Source organism: Sorex araneus, chromosome 4 (genome assembly GCF_027595985.1).
Source record: "Sorex araneus isolate mSorAra2 chromosome 4, mSorAra2.pri, whole genome shotgun sequence".
In the NCBI taxonomy this organism is placed as follows: domain Eukaryota; kingdom Metazoa; phylum Chordata; class Mammalia; order Eulipotyphla; family Soricidae; genus Sorex; species Sorex araneus.
In genome coordinates, this window is record NC_073305.1 from 48,536,841 (window position 1) to 48,562,960 (window position 26,120).

The window sequence follows — 26,120 nt, forward strand, 5'->3', positions numbered from 1 at the left end:
AAGAAATTGGGGCCAAGAGATATACTGTGCCAGGAAAGCCCACTGAACTCTCTCTCAGCCATTTTCCTCTTTCTACACTTATGTGTTCACATAGCTGTATTTACCCATCATTTCTGGCGCATTCAAGATGCCAGAAATGAATTAACAAAGTAGTATTTCTTGTGTCATATCATTCTACTTGAGAAAAGACAAAATAAAGAGGTCAAAAGTTATTTTACATACATCATAAAAACTGAAACACAGAACAGAATGATATGATGACAGAAAAGGACATGTGAAGTAAAGACAGTAGAAAGAGAGGCCAGAAATGGCCTCTTCCCATTGATAACATTTTGGGTACTGAAAAGTCAGTCATGAAAGATGTCAAAGGAAGCATGTTCTAATACACTAGGTATAGTCTAGGAAAAGTAGTCTAATCTACAAATATATTCCTACCCAAGGAGATTCCATCTCTCCGATTTTTAGTAACACTGCTAGTATATCTTGAGCTAGCAATACTGGACCAGCACATATATATTAAGGATATTAAGCAGGCAGTAAGTATCTAGATCAGAACAATTCATAAAACACCATGCACATTTGTCCAGGTCTAAGATTCCTTGTATTTGGAGTTGGGCTCTCTAGTTGCTTTATCTTCCTAGTTGTCACTATACTGCAGAGGAAGCCCAGCTGCCCAGAGGCTTATTCATATCCTGCAGCCCATCTGTCACCAGGTCCAGATGCAAACTTACTCCTTCAGTTACTGCGCCTTGATTGTCTTGCCCATCTTCATCATCATCTTCATCATCTGCTTCTCCTTTCTGAACAAACTCATTTCTTGTTCGAAGGTACAAATCCCAGAGTTTGCAAGCAGCTTTATATTCAGGAGAATCTGGCTGTACATTAGCACAGAGAAGAGAAACAATAAACTTTAGTATTTTATTGCAAGTTATAACTGAAATCATTTTTATTTGTAAGAAACTATTCTTATCTTGCCCCGCCCTTCTGTTGCTGTAGATGCAATGACTCAGCATATATTTGGCAGCAGTACCTGCATAGGTTTTGATGCGATGCTCTTTGCTAGAACCCATACACTTGTTGCAGTGTTCACACAATTGTTTTCTTTGTCAATGGCCACACTCAAGGCCCTGGGGGTTGCTCCTAGTGGGGTGGGGGGACTGTGCAAAGCCAGTGCAGTGATCTAAGGAGGGCTCTTGTAGACAAAGCATGTGCTGAGCCCTTTGTGCTCTCTTTAACACAAATATTCACACACTTGGTTGCATTGTGCTGAAAAATGAAGTTTTTGTTGTGGCACCAGGGATCCACAATGACAGTGCTGCAATCAAACTCTTGACCTCATGTCTGAAAGGAGGTGTTCTACCACTGAGCTACTCACAGACCCCTCAAATTATTTTATTTATACTCTAGCTCATTACAGAAATAATCAAGGTAGAAGATAAATGATTTACAAAGCTAAAACGACTACTGAGTTGGGAGATGGCTCAAAAGGCTTGAGTACATGCAAAGCAATAGAAGGTCCAAGCGTGTGCCCTGGCACCTCATGGTCCTTCACATATAATGCTGAAAAGTAGACCCAACACTGTTAAGTGTGGTCCAAAAAGAGATAAATTATTATGAATATATGTAAAAAGACAATTTAAAGGATAAGACCGAATTTAAGGGTTGAAAATCTAAAGGATAGAAACTAACAGGCATACTGCTAATTCTTTCTTTCTAGTTTCTTTTGGTTTTGGGGACGCACCCTGTATTTGATAAGATCCAGTATCCATTCGTGATTTAAAATAAAAACAAAATGGGGCTGGAGAAATAGCACAGTGGGTAGGGTGTTTGCCTTGCACTCGGGAGACCTGGGTTCAATTCCCAGCATCCCATATGGTCTCCCAGCACTGCCTGGAGAAATTCCTGAGTGCAGAGACAGGAGTAACCCCTGTGCACTGCTGGGTGTGACCCAAAAAGCAAAAATAAATAAATAAAATAAAATAAAATAAAAACAAAAATAAAAACAACCACCTCTCAGTAAGATGGGAATTGAAGGAACTTTCCTTGACAGAGTCAAAACCATTTACAGTAGCCCACACTAAATATTATACGCAAGAGGGAAAATCTTAAAACCCCCTCTAATATAGGCACAAAACAAACTGCCCACTCCTGCCACTTCTATTCAATACAGTACTAGAAGTACCTGCCATAGTATTTAGCCAAGAAAAAGATATTAAGGACATCCAGATAGGAAAGGAAGAACTCAGGCTTTCACTATTTGCAGATGACATGATACTATATTTAGAAAACCTAAGGAATCCAGAATAAAGAAACGATAGATTTTTTTTTTGTGTGGGGAGCACACCCAGGGTATTCAGGGGTTACTCCTGGCTCTGCGCTCAGGAATTACTCCTGGTGGTGCTCGGGAGGACATATGGGATGCTGGGGATTGAACCTGGGTTGGCCATATGTGAGGCAAGTAATTTACCCATTGAACAACTTCTCTGGCTCAAAACAATAGATCTGTATAGCAAAGTGTTACGCTATAAAATCATATTTCCTATGTGTAAATATGAAATAGAAGAGAGAGATTAAAAAAAAAATCCATTCACAATTGTGCCTGCTCATGTGTCTGGAGGATCAACATTGTGAAAATGGCAATACTTCCCAAAACATGATACAGACTCAATGCAGTCCCTATGAGGATACCCATGACATTTTCAAATAGATTTAAAAAAATAAACAAAAAACCTCTTGAAATTCATACAGAATGATAAAAAAAAAAAATAAAACCCCAAATTGCCAAAACCATCCTCAGGAAAAATATGAGACGCATCACTTCTCCCAACTTCAAACTATACTAAAGCAATAGTAATGAAAATAGCATAGTACTACTGGTAAAGGGATCGGAGTTGAAACACTGTATACCTGAAACCAAATCATGAATAACTCTGTAATTTCAAGGTGACAAAATAAAAAGAGAAAAAGAAGAAAAGAAAAAGAACATAAGTAGTGGAATAAAGACAGACCCTCAGGTCAAAGGAAAAGAACTGAAAATCCAGAGACAGACACTCAAGTATATGGTCAGTTTATCTTTCATAAAGAAACAAAAATTATAAAATGGAGCACTTCTCTTCAGTAAGCAGTGTTGGGAAAGGGAAAACTAGTGGGCTATATGCAAGTAAATGAACTCAGATCTTTTTCTAGCACCATGTACAAAAAATCCATGTATAAAAATGGATTAAATATTTCAATATCAGAGCTAAATCTGTAAGGTAGATAGAGGAAAACATAGGTAGAACTCTCCATGATACTGAAGCTAGAGGCAACTTTAAGGATGAAATGTTCCTGACCAGGCAAGTAGAAGTAAAGATAAATAAATGGGACTACATTAAATGAAGAAGCTTTTGCACCTTACAGGAAAATATGATGAAGATACAAAGAGCTCACAGACTGGGATAAATTATTTGCCCACCAGTTTGTAAGAAAAAAAATACCTAATCCCATCCAAAAATGGGGAGAAGAGATGAACAAAAACTTCCTCAAAGAATACATAAAAAAAATACAAATAGTCAAAAGGTATATGAAAATATGCTCTATATCATTAATCATCAGTGAAATCAGTACAATGAGATATCACCTCAGGTCACAGAGTGTCTGGAGGATCATGTGTCTGGAGGATCAACATTGTGAATGGCACTCATCAAAAAGAACAAGTGTTAGCATGGATGTGGGAGGAAGAAGGGACCCTCATTCACTGCTTGCGGCAATACTGGTCCAGCCTTTTTGGAAAACAATATGGATTTTCCTCAACAAACCAGGAACTGGGCTTCCATACAACCCAGAAATTCCACTCCTGGGAATATATCCCAAAGCCCCCAAACACACAATGCAGAAAAGGCATCTGCACTATGTTCACGGCAGCATTAGTCACAATAGCCACAATAGTCGCAATAGTCACAATCTGGAACCAACTCAACTGTCCAAGAACAGCTGACTGGCTTAAAGCAGCTTTGGCGCGCATACACACACGAAAATACTAATCAGCCCAACTCAACTGTCTAAGAACAGATGACTGGATTAAAGGACCTTTGGTATGTGTGTGTGTGTATATATATATATATATACATATATATGTATATATGTATGTATATATATGTGTGTGTGAGTGTGTGGGTAAGTTTGTGTGTGTACACAAGAAAATACTAATCAGCTCCAAGAAAAGATCTGTGGATATGTGGATGAGAGGGACAGACATAGAATGTACTCACTCATATGAGGAATATAAAGAAACATAACAGTGGAATAACTGAACTGGTCCTTAGTAGGATGCTTACCACTGGGGATGTAATTGGGGGGAGGGGGGATGGAGAATGGAGGGGAGGCAGGAAACAGTCCAGAATTGAACCACCATGACAATGATAGAGAAGTGGTCACTGTTTTTTTTTTTTTTTTTTTTTGCTTTTTGGGTCACACCCGGCGATGCACAGGGGTTACTCCTGGCTCTGCACTCAGGAATTACTCCTGGCGATGCTCAGGGGACCATATGGGATGCTGGGAATCAAACCCAGGTCAACTGCGTGCAAGGCAAATGCCCTACCCGCTGTGCTATTGCTCCAGCCCCAGAAGTGGTGACTCTGGACCAGGACTAGATCCCTGAAAGGAGGTAAAGTGACATGCACAAACACCCTATCAGTAACAGTATTGCAAACCACAGTGCCTAAAAGATGGGGGGTGGGGGGGTTGGGGAAGGAGGGGGAAAGAAAAAGAGAAAAATAAACAGTACCTGTCACAGAAGTAGGCTTGGGTGGTAGGGGACGTGGAAAGGACACTGATGGAGGGAAGTGGACACTGTGAAGGGATTGATGTTGGAACACTGTACACATAAAACCCAATCATGAGTAGCTTTGTAATTCATTATTACTAAATAAAAACTTAAAAAACAGACAACTATTAAATTGTATGTCTTCCAAATTTGGTGCTTTCTTACCTTATAATAGGCCTTTGCGTTGTTAAAAAGCAGCTGGAAGTCAGCAGTGAGCAGATTAACATCATCATATTCTTCCATTTTTAATTTCTGCTGGATTTTCATCAAGTCAATTGGTTGAGAAACTACTTCATAATAGTCTGGTTGATTTCTGTTGTAATTTAATTTTTTTTAAAAAGGTATTAATCCAATGTCTCTAAAAGCAGTTATATCTCAAAATGATCTGTGGCACTGCTCACCTTTCTAAATGATAGAACATGTTAGATTTATGGCCATTAGAACTCCAAAGGAGTAACAAAGACAAGATACACATGTATTCTCATTTTAAAATGTGTACCAGGGGCTGGAGTGATAGCACAGCGGGTAGGGCGTTTGCCTTGCACGCGGCCGACCCAGGTTCGAATCCCAGCATCCCATATGGTCCCCTAGCACCGCCAGGGGTAATTCCTGAGTGCATGAGCCAGGAATGACCCCTGTGCATTGCCGGGTGTGACCCAAAAAGCCAAAAAAAAAAAAAAAAGTGTACCAGCAACCTAAATTAGTGTTATTTCAATTTTTAATACTGTGTAAAAATAATCGGTAAAATACTTAAACTTGTATTTACAGTAGGCCTTTTTTTTGGGGATGAGGGAATCTCAGAGGCTCCCAAGTAGTGTTTAGGGATCTCAGAGGCCACACCTGGTGTATCTTGGCCGATTGCACAATTGCACAGGAGAGTTCAATGTTTGGGTCAAGCTAACTGGTGCTGCTTGAGCCAGTGGTACTATAGATCACCATGTCCTTGAGGAGGTGAGAGCTACAAAGAGTGCTGTGGGGAGGTGTGTGAAACCTGCAGTGCTACACCCAGCTGTGCCATGTGGTACTGGGATTGGATTGAACTCAAATTGATTCCTGTGCATATGAGGCATTGAAATAGTTTTGTGGGGCTTTTTCTTTTAGTTTTTGGGTCATACCAGGCATAGTTCAAATGTGCTTCTGACAATCCTCGAGGGATCAATGACGACAGCGATTGAACCCATGGGTTCTACATGCAAAGCACTTGTTCTAGTCCTGTGAGTTACCCGCTCCCCCTGCCCATGCAATGGGTTTTGTTTTGGGGTCACACCTGGTTCTGTGCTCAGGGGCTGTTTCCTTGAGTACTTAAGAGACAGTGTGGTTCCCAGGACTAAACCTAGGGCTCCTTCAGGCAAAACATATTTTGCATGCATTCAAACCACTCAGCTATTTCTCCAGCCTTAAGAGATAGTGTTTTGAAAAGATGAACAAAATTGATAAACCTTGAAAAAAAATAAACTGACAAAAATCTTAGCTAATTGGTGAGAGATGCGGCTCAGTAGAACCTCTACCTTGCCCTTGCATGTTTGAGGCCCTGATTTACCTTAACCGCCCCATTCCCCCAAAATATCAACAAAAACTTATCTAGATGAGTGTTTCCCAAACTTTTTCTAATTGTGGCCCCCTTCCAACTTCATTTTCTGTGTCCTGTTTCCCCCAAACCCCCTCCCCTTCCTACCATGGTCTCCTAGTCTTATGCTATGGCCCTCCACTTATGATTTTACACCTGTGGATTCCTTGGAATATCCTGGCACTCTAGATAAAGTTATACACTTCCAGTTGAACAATACTGATCTAGATTAAGATTCAAAATAAACATGAAAGATAGATATTAACAACAAGAAAAATATAAAGGATAATGTCCTGGTTGGGACTCAGTAGAACAGTATTTGCCTTTCAGATAGAAAAAAGTTCAATCAGGGGGCTGGAGCGATAGCATAGCAGGTAGGGCGTTTGCCTGGCACGCAGCCAACCCAGGTTCAAATCCCAGCATCCCATATGGTCCCCTGAGCACCGCCAGGAGTAATTCCTGAGTGTATCGTTGGGTGTGACCCAAAAAGCAAAAAAAAAAAAAAAAAAAGAAAGAAAAGAAAAAAGTTCGATCCATGGAACTACCCCACATTCTGAATGCAATCCCAGAAGTGCTGTTGTGTGATTCCCTGTGCCACAAAATTTCTGTGAAAACACCACAACCAAAGCATGCAACTCCAGTGAGCATTTTGACAGTCTGAACACAGCAACCAAATATATGCTCCAAATACATGTCATTTTATCAACAAAAGTGGTTGGGAAGAGGCAAAATATAGGATTATGAGTACTATGTATCATTGGATATCCTAAATGAACTATAAATTCCTGGAAACATAAAACTTATAAGACTGAATGTGAAGACAGAAAACCTGAATAAAGCTGTAAGTAGTAAAGAATCAGGCTAGAGTACAGTGGGTAGGGAATTTGCCTTGCACGCAGCTGACCAGGGTTTGATCCCTGGCACCCTATCTGGTCCCCTGGCGCCACCAGGAGTTAATTCCTGAGTGCAGAGCCAGGTGTAACCACTGAACATTGCTGGGTGTGGCCCCCAAACAAATAAACTCCGCAGCAATAATAACGACATAAGTTGTAAAGAATCAGTAATCAAATCTAAAAAAAAGGTCCCAGATATAATGGCTCCACTGGTGGATTGTGCCAAATATTTAAAGATGAATAAATATTTATCTTTCTTGGGGCTTGAGAGATAGTTCAGCTGGTAGGATTGTATCAGGAGTGATCCCTAAACACAGTACCAGAAGTAAGAGTGGTACGGCCCCAAAACAAAAACAGCAGTGGGGGAGAGGGGGTAGTGGAGAGGGGAAAGGTGGGAGGAATCTGCATCTCTTATAAACACTGATACAAAAATGATCAACAAAGAGGAATTTAGCACTTTACATGAATTATATAGTACTAAATGGGATTTATTCCCAGAATACAGGGAGGACTCAATATTTCATGATGAAGAGCCAGGGTGATAGCTCAAAGGGTTGGAGAGCATACTTTGCATGCAGGAGCCCCAGGTTCAATCCCCCACACTGTGGTTTCCCAAATATTGCCGAGAGTATCCTCTCCCCCCAGCTTTGATCCAATAGTAGTCCTGGGTATTTGAATGTGTGTGGCCTCCAAATGAAACAAAATATAAAAACTGATCAAAGGAATGTAACAACAGATTGAAAAAATCGTATGATGAGGACAGGAAGATAGTTAAAAGGGCTAGAGTACATATTTTATGTGTAGAAACCCAGGTTCAATCTCTGGCATCATGGGATCATATGGTGATTTGAGTGACCCCAAATCACCATACCAGAAATAGCCTTCGAGCACTGCCAAGTGTGGCCAGGAGTAAGCACTAAGCTTAGTCAGGTGTGATCCAAAAACAAAACAAACTCCAAAACCCTAAAATCAAGAGCCCAGTATCATTTAAGCTATTCCAATGGGAAAACTTGATTTCCAGGCATTTCAAACATGAACTGAGGAACAGGTCCCTCCACTCACTTTCCAACTCACCTTCGCTTTGGAGCCCTAATGAAGAGCTCACAGAGGAGCCTGCCCTGGTCATCCTTATAGTCTCGAATAGTGTTGTAGAGTTCATGACACACAGCAATCTACACACAGGAAGGGAGAGAAACCACAAAGTACTGTAAGCATAACAACCGTCTTCAGATAATCTCATCAAGGACCACGACCCAGAGACTCATTGTCCTTCTCTCTTGGAAGAGAGCGTAAAAACAATACACCATAGCCATGTCACCGAACCCCAACCCTGTGCCAGGCTGTTTCATTCGAGGGCCCCCTAAAGGGGGGCAGGTAAAGTCCCTCCCTGCCACAAGGGGCCCTGCCCCAGCAGCGGAAATCCTCCAGAACTCAACTGCCGCCATGCTTAAGGCTGTTCTCCACATGCTCAGGCAGAGCCTCACCCATGAGTAAACCTATTCCTAGACATCTCATACCTCATATCACTCATAGTCTAAGAGTAACACAACACATTAGATGGGGTTTAAAGTAGAAGGCAACAAATCTTAGAGGGAAATATATTTTTACAGATATATATCTATACATACATATATATATATATACACACACATAAGCACACAAGGCTCAACCTTTATCAACATACTAGTAATCTTTTATAGAAACGCTTAATGGCTCCGGGGTGAAATACAACAATCTTCACACACTCTCCCCTAAGGAAAGTTTTTGGGAGCATTTTCAGCGGTTTATTCATAATAGACAATACAAACTAGATTATCTCGGTTCTGCTTTGGGTAGGGGTAGGGGTTCGGGACGGAAACATCCAAAATATGGTGGTGGGAAGGTGTAATGGTGGTGGGATTGGTGTTTAAATATTAACTGTAATCAAATATTGTGAACTACTTTATATGTTTGTTTGTTTTTTTTTGCTTTTGGGGTCACATCTGTCGATGCTCAGGGGTTACTCCTGGCTCTGCACTCAGGAATTACTCCTGGCAGTGCTCAGGGGACCATATGGGATGCTGGGCTTTAAACCCGGGTCGGCCGCGTGCAATCGCTCCAGCTCCAGTGAACTACTTTATAAAAATAAAATAAAATTAAAAAAAAACCATCATCAGCAAAAACATATCCATAAAAAGCAAGTAGGGGACATAGAGATAAATAGTACACAGCTGTTAAGGCGCATGCCTTGCAGGTGGCCAATTCAGGTTTAGTTCCTGGCAATACATAGTCACCTGAGCATCATAGTTGCAACCCTGGAAGTTGAAGATAATGCCTGGAACCACAGGGCCCTCAAAGCATCATATTCCTGGGTCCCTGCATTAAATCACCACTGGGAAGGGCTCCCTGAACACTGCCTGGGAGGCTCCCAAAACAAACAGGGAAGAATTCCTAATTCCCATTGGTAACTCAAGTTTGAAACATGTTGATACTTTATCTCCCTGTTTATTATGATTATTTTTGGTTTTAGGGCCACACCTGGTGGTGTTCAGAGATTACTCCTGGCTCTGAACTCAGGGATCACACCCAGGTCGGTCATGTACCAGGCAAAAGCCCTACTGACTGTAGTGTATCTTCGGCCTCATCATCTCCTCATTTAAAATAGTTTAACCAATTAAATGTTTTGATATCTGTCATCAGATTTGTACTACGGGCATTTTTAAAAAACTTTTTAAACTTTGAACCAAATGAGTTCATATCACCCTTGTATAAAAATTATTAAGAGTGCTTGTTACTAAAAGAATAAAATCTAGGGGCCGGAGCGATAGCACAGCGGGTAGGGCGGTTTGCCTTGCACGTGGCCGACCCGGGTTCGATCCCCGGCATCCCATATGGTCCCCCAAGCACTGCCAGGAGTAATTCCTGAGTGCAAAGCCAGGAGTAACCCCTGAGCATCGCTGGGTGTGACCCAAAAAGCAAAAAAAAAAAAAAAAAAAAAAAAAAAAAAAAAAAAAAAAAAAAAAAAGAATAAAATCTAAACTACTACTATTGCCCACAAAGGACCTATTTACTCAGACTGGGAAGATTTTATTAGCTTCTTTCTCCCTCTTGCCCATTTCCCTTATTTGATATACCAATCCCATTCCTAACCTAGTTTCTATGCATTGTAGTGTCTGTCTAGACAGACTTCCCTAGCATCCTGCAAGCCGAGAGCCTTCTGAGAGCTGGACCGCAATCACCCAACATTTTCTGTCTAGCACTTATCACTAGCTAAGGGTACTGTATTTAAATTTTTTTCCAGTGCCAGGGATTGTACCCAGGGTCTCAGACAGGCAAGGCTGTTGGCTCTACCACTGAGACATATCTTTGATCCCTACTATATAATGTATTATTCACTAATTTACATTCTGACACCCCACTGCTTCACTAGAATCTAAGTTCCATAAACAAGACTAAGTTCCATAAACAAATATCTTAACACTTGGCGGACTGTATTTACAGCCAGCAAAAGTGCTTAAGCTATGACACATACAGCTAAAAAAATACATGTAATAAACTGATAGTTTATTTCATAGTCTCATACAGTTGGGGCTGGAGTGATAGCAAAGCAGGTAGGACACTTGCCTTGCACGCAGCCGACCCAGGTTTGATTCCACCGTCCCTCTCGGAGGGCAAGCTACCAAGAGTATCCCGCCTGCACGGCAGAGCCTCGCAAGCTACCCGTGGCATATTTAATATACCAAAAACAGTAAAAAGAAGTCTCACAATGGAGACGTTACTGGTGCCCGCTCGAGCAAATTGATGAACAATGGGACAACAGTGCTACAGTGCTATCATACAATTACTGTAGGGCTTTTGCCTAAATACATACTTTTCATGAAAGAAAGATTAAGAATATCAAGCCAGTCGGTGGAAAATGAAGAAATCTTAAATTTTACTTATTATTAAAGGAAGGTGGGAATTATAGGAAAGTAGGCAGAAACTATGTGACTCAAATTACTCACAGGATCTACCGTGGGAAGGTTGGAAAGTCTCCTCCTTTTCCTGCTTGGGCCTGGTGTGGACACAGAATGGTGTCCATCATCAAAGTCCCCGCTGACGCTACTGGAGGGGGAGGTGGCTCTTCTTCTCTTGGAACCCATGGAATCCAACTTCTTCTATAAAAAATAAATAACCATGTTCTTACATTTAAATTTAGACTCTGTTAATAAGCCCTCAGCTGGCAAACTTCTAAAAGGCTTCTGGTTCACTGAGGCTACTTTAACTGCTGCAAAGAGACTTACCTAACATAAAAAAAAAAATTAAAAAATTAAAAAATTTTTTTCTGGGGGGCCCCAGTGCTTCACTTACCAGGCTATACTTTCAACTTAGGAAAGAAAAATTCAGTGAAAGTATACTCATTTGTGTATCATCAATTTTGAATGATTCAACAACTTCTAGTGCCAAATTTACCCTACAGCAGAGTTTCAAAACCACCAGACGGTTTACCAAAGTGATGGAATTATCAATTCCTCTGTCCCTAAGGCAGTTAAGCAGACCTTGGGGATAGGTGGCCACTTCTATTTTCCTAAGTTGCATTGATACATGATCATTTTCTAGAAAGGCTATAATGTGTGTGTGGGGGGGGAGGGGGAAGCATAGTCTGAGGCAATTACTTAAAAAAATGAAGAGTAGAGGCAGAGAATAATCAGCCTTCTAGCACTTCAGATGCACCACAAAATTAACATACTAAAATGAATTTTCTTCATTAACAAATCTACCTGAAAAAGTGGCTTGCCATACCTACAACAAACAAAACAGCTTTTATTTATTTATTTCTTTTTGGGTTACACCTGGCAATGCACAGGGGTTACTCCTGGCGGTGCTCAGGGGATCATATGGGATGCTGGGAATCGAACCCGGGTTGGCCACGTGCAAGGCAAATGCCCTACCTACTATGCTATTGCTCCAGCCCCACAAAACAGCTTTTAAAATGTCACTGTCAATCTAAACAAACTAACCCTCCTTCCAGTTTCATGGGGTACTTTTTTCCTGTGAAATGTTGGTTTATTTTGGGGCCACACCTAGCTATGATCTGGGCTTACCTGTAATTCTGCACTCTGGGGACATTCTATGTTGCTGGAGATCAAATCCGATCTGCAGCATGCAGAACAAGTGTCCACCCACTGTAATATCACTCCAGTCACTAAAGATCTTATTTGGGGAATGGGTGGGGAATACACCTGGCAGTGCTCAGGAGACTGTGGGGTGCTAAAGATGAAACCCAGGACTCTTTCATGAAAAACATAGGTCCCATCTATGTGGACTTTTTTTGGGGGGGAGGAAGGGGGCTTGGGGCTACACCTGACAATGCTCAAGGCTTACTCATGGCTCTGCACTAAAGGATCATTACTAGCAGTGCTCAGGGGAGCCATATGTGATGTAGGGATCAAACCTAGGTTGGCCTCGTGTAAGGCAAGCGCCCTAGCCACTGTACTCTCTCTCCAGACCCATATCTCTATGGACTTTTTGGGCCACAGCCAGTAGTGCTCAAGGCTTACTCCTGGTTCAGTGCTCAGGGATCACTCCTCGTGGGCTCAGGGGACCATATGAGGTGCTGGGGATAAAAATAAAAATAAAAAATCTGGGTCAGTTGTGAGCAAGCCTAGAGCCGTACCCACTGTACTATTGCTCTGGCCTCTCTGTGGACTTTTAAATCGTAACTTTAAGCTTCAGTAGATTTGGAACAGTACCTCTGCTATAAGGACATCTTCCATGGTCTCTCAGAAACATATATCTGTCCACAGTTTCAGGCAAGGTACTAAATAATTATTGTCGGAATTTTTTTGTTGCCATTGCTCCCACAGTTCTCCCTAATTGGGTCACATCCCACCCAGCAGTGCTCAGACTTACTCCTGGCTCAATAGTCAGGGATCACTTCCGACAGTGCTCAGAGACCATAAGTGTACCAGGGATAAAAGTGAGATCAGTAGCACCCATAGCGTCCAATGCGAGCACCTTACCTCCTATACTCTCTGAGCCTACTAAATACACTAGGTAACTATTTTTTTTTTTTTTTTTTTTTGCTTTTTTGGGTCACACCCAGCAATGCACAGGGGTCACTCCTGGCTCATGCACTCAGGAATCACCCCTGGCGGTGCTCAGGGGACCATATGGGATGCTGGAATTTGAACCCGGGTCGGCCGCGTGCAAGGCAAACGCCCTACCCGCTGTGCTATCACTCCAGCCCCACTAGGTAACTATTAACCCAACCTTAAGTAGGTACTTTTGAATATAACACAAGAAATGCACCCACTGAAACAATTGCTACAAATAGAAATCATGCATAACCAAGTGGTTCTACAATGCTATCAAATTTAATAGCATCAAGTAGGAAATTGTGATTTCAAAACTCCTTCTGTAAAGAGGAAAAATCCAGTTTCACTTATTAAAACACTCAATTTTAGCAAACTAAGACATTAGGGACTTAAAGAATGAGTTGCCAGTATTGATTTTTTTAAAAAAGGGGTGGGACCAACCTAGAACAGAATGTAAAACCACAAGTATAAAAAAAATTCTGGTAAGATGAACCAGAGCAATATTACAGTAGGGAGGGTATTTCCCTGGCACATAGCCGACTAGGGTTCACTCCCTGGCATCCCATATGGACTCTAGAGCATGCCAGGGACAATTCCTGAGCATTCTGTCCATTAAGGACTAATTCCTTAAGCACCACTAGGTGTGGCCTAAAAACTGAAAGAAAAAAAAAAAAGAAAAATGGAGTCTTCTACTTCTTCCTTTGAACTAGTCCACAGGGTTTTAAAAATAGTCAAACATGATAATGTTCCTGTGTCATGTAGTTTGTAAGTGGCTACAGCTGGTGAAAAACTTCAGAGTTTAAGTCAAGGGCAGCCAAGTTTCATTGATTTTTGTTGCTCTATAAAGGCTAATAATCTGGCCTCAATTCATTAAGAAAAAGAAAGGACCAATCCTTTGTAAATAATCTATGACAAGGGTATCAGTGAATTTGATAAACATAAGGTAGGAAGGAATCTTTTGGGACAGTTAAAAGTGGTGGGGGGAAAAGTCAAGAAAGGACAGAAAAGGGAAAGGGTGCAGAGGATCTGTAATTTACCAGCTTTACCAGAGCACAACCAGCGCCTCGAAAAGCCAGTCTCCTCATTATGTCTGAAGGCCAAGTGAAGCCAGTGGGAGAAGGCAGAGCTTTAGAAGTGCTGACTCAATGTTAGTATATTCAAAACTGAAAGAGAGAAACAAAGCAGAGAAAGGGGAAATGGAAAGAAGAGTCAGGAGTCAAAATAGAAAGAAATCGTCCAGGTATAACTGCTATAAAAAGATAAAGTGAAGAAAATAGGCATATAAGTTTTCTTGTGACAATCAAACTGCCAAGGGCTCAGGCACTAACAGTGCTGACACTTTTTTTCCATTTAAAACCAAATGCTTTTCACATGCTTAATGATGTCTCACTGAGGTTCCCCTATACTCACATGGAATGACTGTCAATTCCAGGAATGAAGCATGCCTGCCCAATTGCCCCCTAGTCAATAAGAGCAGAATTCAATCACAGAGCTGGAATGGAGAGTGAACACATGTGGAAGGCTCACATGTGACACCAAGTGTTGGCAAGCTGGAACAAACCGAGAATGGCTCATGTGAGCAGAGAGTCTGGAAAACTTCTCCCCCAACCAAAATAACAGAATGACATTATGTCCAAAACTCCTATCAGCATAGGACACCCCAAATAAGCTTAAAGAGATTAACACAAAAACATTTAACTACTATTCTAAGTCAATTTACTCTTAGAATCCACTAAAAGTCAAGTGACCAAAAAATTAGTACACACACATATATGTATATACATATAAAACTTAGACCAATGTTTGCCATACTGCCCCAGATGGAATGGCATTAAAATGATCCAGGTGGGTAGCAGTAGACTCAGGTACAATGGTCATGGTGGCTTTCTGTTTGTTCACTTAAAGAGATTTTCTGGGGAAGCTGTGTAATTTTTTTCTGAAAGGAGGGCAGTAGGCCAAATAAATTTGGAAACCTCTGCTTTCAACATAAACATCCTGAACTCCTTTACTTTACTTTAATAAAACAAGGGAAAGTGCAATTTAAGGTGAACTTTCAAGCATTTTTTAATCCAACAGACACATTTTAAAATGTACTTTGGAAGTCTGGCAGAAAGCAATGTGGCAAGGCAGCAGAGGAGCACTAGGACTAGAGCTTTTTAGACTCAACTGAGAGTCCCAGGTTATCCACCTCTAATTATCTGGTGAATGTTAGAGTCACAACTTTCAGATCTTTTTTTCACTTCTGAAAACTGTTCTGACAGTGAAAAGTACATGAAATCCCCTTCCTGGAAAAGGAACTGCTGAGGGGGTATTCACAAAAGTGTTTTAAGTAAAAAAAGCCTTATTTCTCTAAGTTTTATTTCTAAAAAGTTTGTTCCACCTAAATGTGCTTTTAGTATGTTTATTTGGTTCATACTTTACCAAATACTGTTCTGTAAGCCAAGGCTACAAAAAAAGTGTGACCCCCTATCTACGTGCAGAGACTGAAATTTTAAAGTAGAAACTGACTGTTTTTGTTTTCTGCACCATACTGTGTTCAGGGGGCCCTATGTGGTACCAGGAGTCAAACTTGGGTTGGCCATGCGTGAGGCAGGCATACAACCTGCTGTACTATCACTCAGCCTCTACTTTAAATTTTCAAAATGATTTCATGTACTTTTCATATACTTGGGCCACACCCAGCTATGTTCAGGGTTTACTCCTTGCTCTGCACTCAGAGATCATTCCTGATAAGGTTCTGGGACCATAACAGGTATAGAACCCTAGTCATGCATGGCAAGATAAGCACCTTACTGGCTGTGCTATCTTTCTGGCACCATCGTGTGTGTGTGTGTGTGTGTGTGTGTGTGTGTTGTGTTTTATTTGTTGGTTTGTGGGCCTTACCCACAATGCTCTGGATTTAACTGGCTCTGACCTCAAGAGTCATTTCTGGTGGGGCTTTAAACCAGATGTGGCACCAGGAGTCTTTACTCTTTATACTATCTCTCCAGCCCCACCATGATACATTTCTTTAATTTACATATTTTTAGTAATTTCCTGCATTTCTAGTGATATTTAGTATAATAAAACATGCTAAAACAACCAGAAAAGCAGAACATTTAAAAGAAAAAAAATCACTTCTCCAAGAAAAATTACCCTTACCATCGGTGTTCACAGCTTTCAATATTTATTGTCTTCAATTCAATGCCTTTCTTTTAAACCAGAGCAAAATCATAAGTATTATTTACAAACCATGTTTTACAGATTTTTCCTAATTCAACTTTCTTCTATGCGATATCTGATAGCTTGTGAGTAATTTAGATATACCACAATTACTGAATTGAGTAGAATATTAATGCTTGAGGCATTTGTAAACTCCCAAAGTTTAAGAAAGTGGTAAAGGTCGTATTTATTTAAGCATTTTAAACTGTTTTAATTTTAAATACTAAAAAACCCCTCAATTTTCCTATCTACCTTAGGATCTTAAACTACAGCACCGGTTAGCAAAAAAAAAAAAATTACTTTTCAATATTTTTATCGAGTTCAACTTGCTTCTTCTAACTTGTATTTGAAAGAGTCCATTACCAAATGAAAGGTTGTGCGTTTAAAATCATTTTAAAGCAGTCCTCTCTCTTTTTTTTTTTGAAAACAATTTAAAATGTTTTATTCCAATGGCCATCAGTCTAGTAGTCATTACTGTAGCAAATGATTACGGAGCATCTGTCACTGGCTTTTTAGAATTCCTTCTATACTTCTGCCAATCTTTCTTCCCTTATAAGTCACAACTGCCCACCTTCTAGCAAAACTGTTGCAGTCCAAACGAGTCGGGAAAATTCAAAAGCAAGAAACGAACGGCTTTAAAAACAAAACAAAACAAAACCCAAGCCCAACCCTGGAAACTTAGATATCTGACATTTACTATAAATACAAGTTCCATTGATAAAAAAAAAAAGTCTGAATTCAATCATTCGTAAAGCGTGAGGAGGACGGGGCTCGCAGCGGCAGCAGAAGTCCCGGGGACTTTGCGCAGTAACCGTCAGGGAGCAGGAGGGGAGGCCCGGCGGGAGGAGAGGCTCCCTCGGACCTGTCACGACGCGGGGCGCCCGGGGAGACGTTGACAGCTCCGCGGGCGCCCGAGCCCTGCGCTCCCGCGGGCGCCGGGGGCGGGAACCGGGAGGCCCGGGCCCGGCGCGCCTTTGTCCCGGCCGGCAGGTGCGGGAGGCGCCGGGCCCGGCCCTCCGCCCGCCGCCCGCCGCCCGCCGCCGCCGCCGCCGCGCCCCGCCCCGCGCGCCCGGCCCGACCGGCGCGTCCCCACGGCCAGGGCGGGGCCTCCGCCGCGGCGCCCGCCCGCCCGCCCGCCTGGGCCCCACACAAAGGCCCGGCAGCCGGCCGAGGGGGAGCGGCCCCGCCCGCCCCGGGCCCGGCCTTACCCCGCCGCTCCGCCGCCTGCAGCCCCGGCCGCGGTCCCCGACCGCCGCGCCCCGCCCTGTGGCCGCCACGGCTGCTGCTATTGCTCCTCCGGCCGCGGCCGCTGCCGTCGCTCCAGCACCGGCCGCCCTCACCGCCCTCACCCCTCCCGGTACTGCCGCAAAACCCGACTGGCGGCCGTCAAGCGAGCCCGGCCCAGTGCGACACTGCGTGCGCGCGCGCGTGCGCGCGCCGCCCGGCGTGGGGGAGGCGCTTTACGGCGGCCGCGTGAGGGCGAGAGTCTCGCGCTCGGGCCCGCTTCCCACGTGGCGCCGGCGGAGGCGCATCTTCCCGAGCGCCGCGGGCCCCCGCCGCCGCCTGCGCGGCTCTTCCCGGCGCCGAGATGAAGCGGCCGAGTGAGTGGGGTCGGCGAGGGCGGGGCGGGGGGCGCCCGACGCGGGGCTGGCCCTTGGCGGGGCCTGAGGGAGCGGGGGCCGCGGGCTAGCGGCCAGCCGGCGGGGGCGCCCGGGGGGCCCGCGGCCCGGCCCCGGCAGGATGGAGTGTTGGGACGCCGGCGCTCGTTAACGGCGGCCCCTGGTGCGGGGCCCGGCCGGGCCGCGCGGGGAAACAGCCGCCGCTCGGCGCCCACGTGCGCGCCGGGCCCCGCCGAGGCGCCTGTCCGCCCGCGCGTGGGAGCGCAGGAGGGGGGCACTCGGCTGGACCCCGCCGGGATCGGCGCGGCTCCGACGGCTGTGAGATGACTTACAGAGCGTCAGCGCTACGTGGTGTCTTGATTCTTTTTCTGATGTTTGTTTGCTTTTTTTGGGCAGAGTTAAAGAAAGCGAGTAAACGCATGACATGCCATAAGCGGTATAAAATCCAGAAAAAGGTAAGCGTGCTGGAGAGAGTTTTAAGTAATGGGAATGCTGCGTTGCTGCCCCAGGTTTCTTCCGGGAGGAGGTAGGGGTGAATAGGAATTATTTCAGGAAGTGGAAGATAGTTCAATCGTGACACCAGCTTTCAGGCATCAGCTCCGAGAAGCTACAGAAATTCTGTGGTGCGTCCTGTAAATTTGAACGTTTAAGTAAACCGTTTGCAGGGGCCTGAGTGATTGTACCGGAGGAGGGCTGCTGCCTTGTGAGCGGCCAACCCCAAGATTTCCGGTTCCCGGCACCTTAAGAGGTCGTCCCGTCCTCTCCCCCCCACTCCTAGCCACGAGATGGCAGAGCTAGGCCTGAGCACCATCCAGTGTGTCCCAAGAATAAAAATAGTCTTTGCGAAGAATCTCCTTAAGACCTTGGCTTCACATATTCTTTGCTTTGTTTAAATTTAGAGACAAAACCAAGCTGTAGTCCGATTAGTTTCTTAAATGTGGATTCTCTCTGTAAGATTTGTATAAGTTGCTGGTGATCTTTTTGCCTTGCACGTGTTAGATCTTGGCACCCCGGGTGGTCCCAGAGCATTGCCAGGAGTGATCACTGGGTGTGGTGTAGAAACACTTCCTCCCCCCCCAACAAAAAATAAGTTGTGTGAACTGACTTTTAAGAATAAGTATTTAATAACAGATCCGTGAGCACCATAGGAAATTGAGAAAGGAAGCAAAAAAAAAAGGTCATAAGAAACGGAGGAAAGACCTGAGTGTTCCCAACAGTGCTCCCTTCAAAGAGGCCATTCTTCAGGAAGCTGAACTGAGGAAACAGAGGGTAAGAACTGATGTGTGGAGCGCATGCATCTTGAAAGGAGCAGGTCGGAGCCCCATGTCTCACCCATTTCTCATGGTTTCAACACACAGCGTGAAGAACTTAGACAGCAGCAAAAACTTGATCGGCTGGAGGAACAGCAGAAGAGAAGAAACCTTGACACGGACTCTGATAATAAGCCATCTGATGAACCTGTGAAGGAGGTATGATTTGGTCTCTGGAAAGGAGATTAGTTTCAAATAGAAGTAAAAGCGTTTTTACATTTTTGCATGTGCTCAGCCCTTTGTGTCCCCATCAGTAACTGTGGGACTGCTCATCGGCCTTATGAAATAAATGTTACAACTGCTGTGCTTATTTTAAATTTTATTTTGTGTTTTCCTTAATTCTAGGAATTGGGGCAATGCAAAGCTAAGAACAAAACCAAGTCAGGCAAACAGAATCCAAAGAAGCTGTATTGTCAGGAGCTCAAAAAGGTATTTTAATCTAGGTCAGTGTCTTAAAAATGAGGTTTAAAAAAAGATCAGAGGCTTGTCTTTTTTAAACACCAACCTAAAAGTCCGTTAAGCTTAAAAGATGCCATAACAAATTGGCTTTCCTATTTAGCACTTGTTACTTTTAGCTGAGTGGGAAAATTTATTTTTCCTTTGCATAGGAATTCCTCCACAAAGCATGACTTTAGGAAAAGGCATTTTATGTTAACATGGCAGGGCTGGAGAGAGAACTCAGCGGATTGTATGCAGATATACTGGGTATGGCTCAAAACCAAAATAAAAGCCAATAATAAGTAACATGTTGACAAAGGTTTTTTTTTTTAAGTTATTTTATTGAATCACCATGTGGAAAGTTACGAAGTTCTCAGGCTTACGTCTCATTTACACAATACTCAACCAAAAACACCCATCCCTTCACCAGTGCCCATATTCCACCACCAAAAACCCCAGTGTACTTCCCACCCGCCGCCCCCCCAAAGTTTGTTTTTGTTTTTTTATGCCATACCCAGTGGAGTTCAAGGTTTACTCCTGGCTGGGTGGGGGAAATCATATGTAGGTGGTGCCAGGGATGAATCCAGGCAAGTGCCATTCCTGTTGTACTGTTATTTTGGCTCTAGACAAATTTTTTGGAAGTGGGGAAATTCAGAAAAGCAGTGAGAAAGGCATCTAAAGGACTTCCTTTAATTCAGGGAGACAAGGTATTTTGGTGTTCTTACCTGCACTCTCCCTGCCCGCTTGGCAGAGCCTGGCAAGCTCCCTGTGGCATATTCGGTATGCCAGATACAGTAGCAATAAAAGGTCTCCTTCCTCTGACCCTGAAAGAGCCTCCAATTGTTGAGGAAAATGAGTAAGGAGTGGGTGCTAAAATCTCAGGGCTGGGATGAATGGAGATGTTACTGGTGCCCGCTCTAGCAAATCGATGAACAGTGGGATGATGGTGACAGAGACAGTGATACCTGCACTCTTATTCCCAGTATTTGGTTTTCAGGTGCCCTCTCTCATCAGTGAGTAGAACTGCACTCTGCTTAGCATCTTAGCAGGCCAGAAGGACCTGTCGAATTAATGTGATTCATTGTGCTGATCATATTTTCAGACATGGGATATTTCCTTTCTCGAAATCCACTTTTGAGAATGGAAGTGTTCAGAGAGGCTGCTGAACAAATGTATTACTTTTTTTTTCTGTGCGAAACGCAGATGTAATAAAGTGATGGCTTAAGTCCAGCTCAGCACATTCTGTAGCAAGTTAAATAATGCCAGTGTAATTTAGAGGGTCTTCCCAGGGCATGGGGTGCTCTTCTCATCATTTCTCCCTTCACAGGTGATTGAAGCCTCTGATGTTGTGTTGGAGGTGCTGGATGCCCGAGATCCTCTTGGTTGTAGGTGTCCCCAGGTAGAAGAGGCCATTGTCCAAAGTGGACAGAAAAAGCTGGTGCTTGTATTAAACAAATCAGGTAAGCAAAGGTATGACCTTCATGCTTCATATGTACTGGTGAGGTATGAGGAAAACATCTGAACAGTCTGACTGTCACTGAAGACTGATAAGATCCAACTCTGACCTCAGCAAAAGCCAGTACATGTGTTGTATATTGTTCAGATTGCGGTGTGTGTTGGGGTGGAGGGAGGCGGTGGTTGGTGGGTGTTTCTCTTAAGTAGTTTGTCTGGTTTCTCCTCTTTTGCCAGTTTGTACTACCGTTTTGTATTTGGAGTCTAGTTGCTGGGACTGGGGAGGTGGCTCAAAGGCCTTGAACTGCATGTGTTGCATATGGGAGTCCCCAGTTTGGTTCCTGACACCACCTGACTTCCCCAGCACCCCTGTCAGTGTAAGCTTCTATATTCAGCTTTACCATGCAGTATATTTAAGTATGAAGTATGAGGCTGGTTTTTTTTGTTCACTCAGGGTAGATCTTCCTAATGGGGCACTGACTTCCCCCCTCCCTTCACTTTTGAGAAAGTGGATAGACTTATTAAGTTGGAACCTCTGGTGTAAAATTTTACTTAATCCTGAAAGGGTCAGGGGTGGAGAGAATTGGGATCATATAGAGGCTGAACTTTATCAAGATGAGGGCACTGTGATAGGAAGGTTATCTCTGTTATCTTCCAGTTAAATTATTTGAAAACTGAAAAGGCAAACCAGAGTTACTATAGTGTAGACTTTATGAATTCATCTCAAAGGAATAAATTGCAACATAGTCTTATTCCTACTTGCGATCAGACTTGGTACCCAAGGAGAATTTGGAGAACTGGCTAACATACCTGAACAAGGAATTGCCGACAGTGGTGTTCCAAGCTTCAACGTGTCTGAAGAGCAAAGGGAAGGTAATCAAGGTTCCCTTGACATTTGGTGGTGGGGTGTTTGGTCCTTTCAGATTTTCGATGGCTGAAGCATGATGAGTATGTAAAATCTTGATAATAGAATGAAAACAGAAAAGATCCAACTCTGATTTCATCCAGAGAAATCTGAAAGGCAAAAAAGTGGCTGACTTTGAAAGCTTGACTGTAGAGCCAGGCCACTTAATGTTTATCTGGTGAATTGTCAGAAAGTTAAAACTAATCATTTGGGATTTTATTGTATGAAGGTGAGGAAGAAAGCTACTGCATTCAGGCGTGAAGTGTGCATTGGGAAAGGAGGTCTTTGGAAGCTTCTTGGAAGTTTTCAGGAGACTCATGGCAAAGCCATTCAGGTTGGCGTCATTGGTGAGTTTTAATTGAACATCTTTTAATTGGCAAGAATTATTCCCTAAAGGGATAGTCTAATCCAGCTTCCCAGATATTTTACTATAAAGGGAAGGGGGAATTATAATTGTTGCTCCCCCCCCTTTTTTTTACAACTCAGTTGTTAAAACATCGTAGTGTTTTCCTACCTTTTTGTGTAAGAAATAGTTTAGTGGGCTGGAGTAATAGTACAACAGGTACGGTGTTTGCCTTGCACGCAGTCCACTTGGGTTTTATCCCACTTAAATGCCAGTTCTGCTATTTAACCATCCCTTGTGGTCCCTGGAGTACCACTGATTGTGAGGCCCTCCCCCCAAAAAAATAGTTGGTCTTAGCGTTGAATGTCGATAATCAGATCAAATTCTGATTGTGCTCTGAATATCAAATAGAAAATAAAGCAGTGGGAATTTTGTAATTGTTAGCACATAATGCCTTTTCTGTTTTATTTCCAATTTATAGGTTTCCCAAATGTGGGGAAAAGTAGCATCATCAATAGTTTAAAACAGGAGCCAGTATGTTCTGTTGGTATATCCATGGGACTTACAAGGTAACAGTCATTCTGTAACTAGAGTGTTTTGTATATCTAAAGACAGTTTTTCTTTTAAAAAAAAATTTTTTTTTTTTGGAGGTGTCAGTGGAAAGGCAAGGGTTAAGCTAGTGCTATCTTGGGAGAGAATTGATTAGTGGGGCTGGAGTGGTAGCACAGTGTGCAGGGCGTCTGCCTTGCACGCAGCCGACCCAGGTTCAGTTCCCAGCATCCCATATGGTCCCCCAAGCACTGCCAGGAGTAATTCCTGAGTGCATGATCCAGGAGTAACCCCTATGCATCGCTGGGTGTGACCCAAAGAGAAAAAAAAAAGAATTGATTACTGTGGAGTAGTTGAAAAATCTAATTGGATAGACTAAGCAAAAAGATAGTGGAATGCTCCAGGATTGACGCTGGGACTTGATGTTGATGAGTAAAAGACTGTCAGGCAGAAGAGGGAATGTGTTTATGGTAGAGGAAATGGCCTTTCTTTCAGGTAGTATATAAACCATAAGATGTAATTATCTCCTTAGAAGGCATGAGTATAGTTTTGACTTTTGCATGAAGCAAATGATGATAAACTGGATCTGACAGACTATGCTGAGTTTGTTCAATCCAACCCTGAGCTTCATGTTCTTCTGCCTTTTATTCTTAAGATAAACCAGTACTCCCATCAACCACTGTTTCTCTATGTTCCAGGAATATGCAGGTTGTCCCCCTGGACAAACAAATCACAATCATAGATAGCCCAAGCATCATTGTGTCTCCACTTAACTCTACCACTGCACTTGCTCTGAGAAGTCCAGCGAGTATTGAAGAACTAAGACCACTGGAGGCTGCCAGTGCCATCCTGTCTCGAGCTGATACTCGGCAGGTACAAGAACCATCATCCTCTTTCCTTGGTGCTTCAGAAACTTTTCCTTTGATGTATAAAGCTTTGTTTTTACAACCATGCCACATGCAGTTTTTTTTTTTCCCCTTAAGATAGTGCTGAAATACACTGTTCCAGACTTTAAGGATTCTCTGGAATTTTTCGCCTTTCTTGCTCAGAGAAGAGGGCTGCACCAGAAAGGGGGAAACCCAAATGTTGATAGTGCCGCCAAACTTCTGTGGTCAGAATGGACCGGGTAAGGCTTCTTTAGGTACACTTGGTGATAATCACCTTTGAGTAAAGGAACCAATTTTTAACATTTTGGTTTTCAATACTAGTGCCTCCTTAAATTACTACTGCCACCCTCCTACATCCTGGACCCCTTCTCCCCATTTCAACGAGAAGACTGTGTCAGACATGAAGCAGGGCTTTAATCTGGACCAATTGGAGAAGAACAATGTACACAGCATACAAGGTAGTAAGCAAGGCTGATATTTTGAGTGTGGTTAAATTTGGCTCATCAAATAAAGGTTTACATGTGGTGGTGTGTTCCTTTTGTAGCCCTAAAAGGCCCCCGATTAGCCAGTAGCATCCTTTTCCACTCTTCTGGTCTGACAAATGGAATAATAGAGGAAAATGACATATCTGAAGAACTACCAAAACAGAAAGTGAAGCAGCAGGAGAAAGGGGAGGACTGTGAAGACAGTGATCAGGAGGCTGCTGAAGAAGCTGGTGTAAGTCTGTTGCCTGTGATGTTAAGCTGAAGTTTTCTAATACTAAAATGTACAAGAGGTCTTTAATAAAGAAATCTTATTTCCTAGTAGACAACCAGAAGGCCTTCTATGGTTTTATATGTATACATATATTATTTTCATAAAAGTAGTTCACAATAGTTTATTACCCAAAATATTAAAACACCAATCCCACCACCAAGCACCTTCCCACCACAATAAGAGGGAAGTGTGTGAAGATTGTTGTATTTCATTCTGGAGCCATTTAAGCCGGAATATAAGAATACAAGCAAGTATGTTAAAACCAAGCAAATGGTTTTTGATAAGTGAGATGGAGTGTAAGAGGTTGCATGCCTTTGTTTTTGAGGCTAGCGATCCTTATTCTTAATTCCATCTCTTCCGTTATCTATGCCCTTTAGTGACTTCTCCATGCTTATAATTACTGAGCAAATTAAAGGCCGATCTCGCATTCGTGGCCACACGACACTTCATAGGACACATTCTACCCTTAGTCCAAGAGTACCACACTTAATAGGATTCAAAGTAGGAGGCAACCAACTTTAGAGGCAAATATTATTTCGTATCTGCTTTGGGGCAGGGTTTGGGAGTTCAGTATGGAAACACCTGAAGTATGGTGGTGGGAAAGTAATAGTGGTGGGATTGGTGTTTGAATATTAAATATAATCAAACATGGTAAACTGCTTTATAAAATAAGAGGCCAGATAGGTACTATAGTGGGTAAGGCTTGCCTTGCACATGGCTGATCCGGGTTCAGTCTGGCACCCTATGTGGTCCCCTGAGCCTGCCATAAGGGATCCTAAAGCACAGCTGGTTTTTATACACATGTCCCCCTGCCCCACCTCTCCCAGGATAAAGCTGTTTAACAGATTCTCTCTGTCCTGCAGGAAGCATCTTCAGGCTTGTGCCCTGAAGAGGCCTGGCAGATACAGCCTGAAGTGTTGCCAGCAGGTATGTTGGGTGCAGCGATTTTTGAACAAAGTATTGTGTTGTACAGTTGACTTTTTAATGTTACTTTTTTTGTCTCAGATAAAATAATTAAAGAAGAGGGTGATGCCGACAACTTGAGCATGGACCACGCATAAAAGATCTTACCTTTAAAATCATTTGAGCAAGGCCTGAGGGAAAGGACAGCTGACTGAATATATGCTCGGCATGCTGGAGGCCTGGGTTCCATCCCCGCTTGGTACACTGCATGGACCCTCAAGCACCACTGGGTGTGGGGACACCCCCCACGCCCCAGTAATCCATTATGTTATATGAGATTTTGTAAATATGTATCATGTCTTCATTAAAAAGTAGAAATCCAGACTTTTTACATGATGTTAGAAGGGTGGGAAGTTACCTGCTAACAAAAAACTCATA

At 43.1% G+C, this 26,120-nt stretch overlaps 2 protein-coding genes and 3 non-coding genes across 26 annotated transcripts in view; 4 read left to right on the forward strand and 1 right to left on the reverse strand.

Moving 5' to 3' along the window:
• PBRM1 (polybromo 1) overlaps positions 1-17,878 on the reverse strand; it is a 106,934-nt gene extending 89,056 nt beyond the window's left edge. For 8 of the 22 annotated variants that reach the window (XM_055135831.1, XM_055135829.1, XM_055135842.1 and 5 more), the window contains exons 1-6: positions 17,730-17,877; positions 14,358-14,483; positions 11,248-11,400; positions 8,339-8,436; positions 4,970-5,117; positions 732-875 (exon numbers count right to left, since the gene is read on the reverse strand). In XM_055135831.1, the coding sequence (XP_054991806.1) occupies positions 732-875; positions 4,970-5,117; positions 8,339-8,436; positions 11,248-11,400; positions 14,358-14,405 (591 nt within the window). In that variant the 5' untranslated portion in view covers positions 14,406-14,483; positions 17,730-17,877. Of the gene's footprint in view, positions 1-731; positions 876-4,969; positions 5,118-8,338; positions 8,437-11,247; positions 11,401-14,357; positions 14,484-14,730; positions 14,871-17,729 lie in introns of all 22 variants that reach the window. The other 14 variants (XM_055135834.1, XM_055135832.1, XM_055135823.1 and 11 more) reach the window with 11 other exon arrangements.
• A 94-nt stretch (positions 17,879-17,972) lies between these two features.
• GNL3 (G protein nucleolar 3) lies at positions 17,973-26,064 on the forward strand. The gene is made up of 15 exons (XM_055135843.1): positions 17,973-18,122; positions 18,537-18,595; positions 19,272-19,409; positions 19,499-19,609; positions 19,796-19,879; positions 21,216-21,348; positions 22,110-22,213; positions 22,474-22,591; positions 23,069-23,156; positions 23,835-24,009; positions 24,120-24,262; positions 24,345-24,481; positions 24,568-24,740; positions 25,643-25,706; positions 25,785-26,064. The coding sequence occupies exons 1-15, from the start codon at positions 18,110-18,112 to the stop codon at positions 25,838-25,840; spliced, it is 1,596 nt and encodes a 531-aa protein (XP_054991818.1). The 5' UTR covers positions 17,973-18,109; the 3' UTR covers positions 25,841-26,064.
• LOC129404723 (small nucleolar RNA SNORD19) lies at positions 21,389-21,465 on the forward strand. The gene has a single exon (XR_008630080.1). It is a non-coding gene; the product is annotated as a small nucleolar RNA SNORD19 (small nucleolar RNA).
• LOC129404731 (small nucleolar RNA SNORD19B) lies at positions 22,269-22,350 on the forward strand. Its single transcript, XR_008630088.1, has one exon. It is a non-coding gene; the product is annotated as a small nucleolar RNA SNORD19B (small nucleolar RNA).
• On the forward strand, positions 23,694-23,770 carry LOC129404724 (small nucleolar RNA SNORD69). Its single transcript, XR_008630081.1, has one exon. It is a non-coding gene; the product is annotated as a small nucleolar RNA SNORD69 (small nucleolar RNA).
• Positions 26,065-26,120: the final 56 nt, after the last annotated feature.